Consider the following 4,426-nt stretch of genomic DNA (forward strand, 5'->3'; position numbering starts at 1 on the left):
GACGCTAATGGCAAACCTTAGAGAAAGACTGTGGATTACGGGAATAAGGAAAGTTGTAAAACAAGCGGTTAAAAGCTGTAAAATATGTAAAATTTACAAAGCAAGGGCACTACAAACTTTTAGAGCAAATCTACCAAAAGAACGAATCGAAGCTAGTACAGCATTTGAAGTCAGCGGTGTAGATTTAGCTGGTCCGTTAACTTTAAGAACAGGCGCCAAGTGCTGGATAGTGCTTTTCACATGTGCAACATATCGTGCAGTACATTTCGAAGTCACAGAGTTTTTGTCAACCCATGATTTTTTTTTAACACTGCGTCGTTTTATAACTCGACGAGGAAGAGTAAACGTAATTTATAGCGACGATGGAACACATTTTACCGGTTTCAACAATCTTCTGAAATTTGTTGATTGGAATATAGTCGCAGCATTCTCTACAGTACAACGGCTAAAGTGGCACTTCATACCTCCCGGTGCTCCTTGGTGGGGAGGTTCTATGAGCGCATGGTTCGTATCATGAAAGAGATGCTCAGCAAAGTACTAGGCAGAGCCTCTTTAACACTATTTGAGCTTCAAACAGTTCTTTGCGATTGCGAAGCAATCATAAACAGTAGACCACTGACGTACGTAGGTAACGACGAGAATGAAGACAGACCGCTCACCCCGTCAATGTTCATTCAGCCAATAAATGAACATAGCGTTCCTGACATCGATGTCGTTGACAATAAGTCACTAAATGTGAGAGCTCGATATTGCCAAAGAATTCGTGAAGATCTGAGGCGACATTTTCGCAACGAGTATGTCGCCTACTTAATTCACAAGGGGAAACAACATCGTGCTACAGAAGTACAAGTAGGAGACATTGTTCTAGTAGAGCAGGAAAATCAAAAGCGTATCTTGTGGCCTCTTGCTCGCGTAACTGAGATTTATACAGGTGCAGATGGCCACAGCAGGGTGACAAAGGTTCGTACCGCCTCCGGAGAGAAGGTACGGCCATTACAACGTCTTTTCCCATTAGACATCCACTATCATATACCTGAATCCCTGCCTGTTCCTCTTGTAACAACGCTGACGCCTGACCCCAATGTACCTGAGACTTCAACACCGAGCCGACTACCGAAAAAGAGTATGACTCTCTCTGGCCGTGCATCACGGCCACCTGACGGGTTCACTTTTAAATAGCATTTTATTTTGTAAGGACCTATCGTTTATAATGTATGTTTTGTCGAACCGTCCGGTTCCTTTTTCGTAGAGAGTGTCACGAACAATTGAGTACGGTCGCATAGCAATGTTATAATAAGGACCATTTTTTCTGAAGTTTTCTTTTGCAGTTTAATTTCCAAGGATCCGTTAAATTAAGGCAGAAAGAAAACTTTTGAACCCGATAGAGAACAGGAAGGGGAAAATGTTTGGTCATTCGTTACGTATAGTGGCGAATTTGTGAAAATGATAATTGAGGGGAAGATATGGGAAAAGAAAGAGAGTAAGACCAAGAATGAAGTATAGTGAACAAAAAAGAAGATCAGCGAGCAGCTATAAAGAGGTGAAAGAGCTGGCTATGAGCCATGAAGAGTGGAGGAGGCGACACCGACAGGAACGTGGCACTTAAATAGGATTATGATGAAATATCATTATGTAAAGCCTTACCAAAATGGCGTATCTGTTTTACATGTTTTATTTGAAAAAGACGTACGATTTTAGTCAGAGTTTAAAAAGTGAACGTATTCCATTATGAAATTTCGTAAGTGTTCTTATATATCCAAGTTCTATTTAATTGCCACACACACAAAAAGAACCCTTCGGTACAATTGGTCTACTTTCCCGATCCACTTGTTTTTCCCGATTCGTCTATTCGTTTACTTTCCTGTTTGGTCTACTTTAATTATGCATCTACTCAGATAATCGCAGTACAGAGTACTAAAAAAACCCACCTCAAAAGTTTATGGAATTATATCTATTTGCTAAGTTTTATTGAAATCGGTTACCGGAAATTGCGCGAAACCGGATTAATCACGTAGTTTGCCATCCTTAGAGGCGGAAAACGTACAAAACGTAAAATCTTACATATAAATAGTAACTAAAACCAAAAAAACTATAACTATGGTCACAAATGTGAAGCGAGGATTCTGAGATCAGTATATGCTATGCAAACTTGGTTTACACAGCACTGATTTTCAGCCAGGGCCTCCCTGTAAGGAGCTTCGGTCTCACGTATGTATAACAGACCATTAATTAAGCTATCTACTTTCACGCTAAGTAGAAAAGAAAACAAAAAAAAATTACTTACACAGTAAAAACTGATATGAATTGTCAATTTTAAAACAGAAAATAATATCTCCAATAAACAAAAAATAATAAAAAAAATGTTCGAAGGGAAACAAAAAAAAAAAATAAACAGCAACAGTTATCCCAAAGAAATACGAAATATGCCTGAAATTTACAACATATTTTGATGACCCTGGGGTACTTCAGCATCCTTCTTCTGTGCTGTTAAAAATATTTTCCTCAGTTTGGACTTAACAATTTTCTGGGACATACTTTCACGCAACGGTGGTGGTAAATCACTCCAGATGTTGGATGTTGCATGCTTAAAACCCTCGAACGATATGACAGACCACACAAATAATAAAACCACATCTGAATATACGTCAAAAGATTTTTTTAATACATAAAAGCCTTAAAAAAATAATACGAACTACATGAAACGAATTAGGTAGGTATGTTATCGATCCCTCCTAAGTAAAACATTGTAATACCAAAATCCCAACTTTACAGGGGAAAGTTTTAACGCAGAAATTTTAATGCGGAGAGAGAGTGGGATAATTAACTGCATGAAAAAATGTTCAACACTGGGTTCACAGAGTAGCAAATGAATTTACTTCTATTTTTATTAACATGGAGTTCCGCAAAGTAACGCCAGAATTCATTAATTACTTAAGTGAACTTATGTCTTAGGGTGACGGGCACGGTGGCATTGACCCTCAGATCTTTGCGATTTAAAGCTCTGAGTGGCACTGAAACTGACATGGACAGCGTGTCACTTTACCACCAGGCGCACGACATGTTTGTCCCGTCAGTTAGTGTCATAAAAAAACCTTGAAACATTTACCTTAACTATTAAGAGTCAGGAGAGGAACGATATAATACGCAAACAAAATATTCCAAATATTGAGAAGTCATAATCCGTGTAATACAACTTGAATAAAGTATTTTTCCGACGCAGCGCCTGATCCTATCGATCATTTCCACTCGGCGAAGGAATTGCTCTGACTTACATAAGATGTATCGTTTGCTAAATCGTCCGATATTTCATATTAGTTAAGCTTTCACTTTGAGAGTTTGTAAATGAAGCTCATTTTTCTACTGTACAACATAATCAAAACAATATAAATAAGCTTCTCCTCGTAAAATTGTGACTACATAGCAAGTCGTGTGACTCGGTGGTAAGCTGCACGCCTGTCTATAACAGTTGCAGTTGCATTTAGAACTTCTAATCGCAAAGATCTGAGTGGCACTGCCACTGCGCCTGTCACCCTGAGATATAAGTAAAGTTGACAAGTCCCATGGGCCTGTAATTTCACCAGCACCCTTACCCTTCAAAGCCGGAACGCAGTAATGGTCACTTTACTGCTTGGCGGCAGAAATAGGTAAGAAATACTGGAAAAAATATTTGTAATCATTTGAACTTGCCGCCTATATCTTAAAAATACAACACGATTCGTTATTATTCTTGGTATGTTATGGTTTTATTTTTACCTTTAACTTTACACAAGACTTTCTCTGGCAAAACGGTCCGGTTCTTTGGAAGGCATGAATGAAGAAATGGGTCCAACACCAAAGGTTAAAGGCTTTTATCAGAATTTTATTGCTTTTCGTAATAGTAAAAAATATGTTGTTATTTTAATTCCGGATTTATATTGGCCTACAAAATCTTTTGTACGAGGACTGTGGACATTTTAAATGCTAAACAAGATATAGGTACTATGCGGGCGTCGAGCAGCACTAGCGATCGATCAGAACGTTTATTGCACTTGTGTTGTGGTTGTGCTGCGTGCAGGTAAGGCAATTTATATTTTGATGTTCGTTGAAATAATAAAGGTCAATATGTCGATGCAATATAAGGAATTTGTGATTTTTGCTAAGGTTTTATTATGTTTTATAAAATTATAAGGTGGCGGCAGATTTAAATGGAAATTTACGAGATTTTAAAATTTAAAATTTAAATTTCATAGTTTATGTATAAATCAAGCGGAAGTTTACATACGGTGATCATTGATATTAGAGTCTATTTTTAACCGACTTGAAAAAAGGAGGAGGTTATCAATTCGATTTTCCGTGTGTGCATGTTACGTGATACTGATATGACATGATATTCGTGAACAGATTTCATTGATTCTAATTTTGTTGGAGTCTCAGTAGCGGTCCCATT

At 37.9% G+C, this 4,426-nt stretch overlaps 1 protein-coding gene across 1 annotated transcript; it reads left to right on the plus strand.

Annotated features, from left to right (window-relative positions):
- Positions 1-501: 501 nt before the first annotated feature.
- LOC113236652 lies at positions 502-1,179 on the plus strand. Its single transcript, XM_026472814.1, has one exon. The coding sequence runs from the start codon at positions 502-504 to the stop codon at positions 1,177-1,179; it is 678 nt and encodes a 225-aa protein (XP_026328599.1).
- Positions 1,180-4,426: the final 3,247 nt, after the last annotated feature.

Source organism: Hyposmocoma kahamanoa, unplaced genomic scaffold, assembly GCF_003589595.1.
Source record: "Hyposmocoma kahamanoa isolate Upper Pololo Valley unplaced genomic scaffold, ASM358959v1 92, whole genome shotgun sequence".
Lineage (NCBI taxonomy): Eukaryota > Metazoa > Arthropoda > Insecta > Lepidoptera > Cosmopterigidae > Hyposmocoma > Hyposmocoma kahamanoa.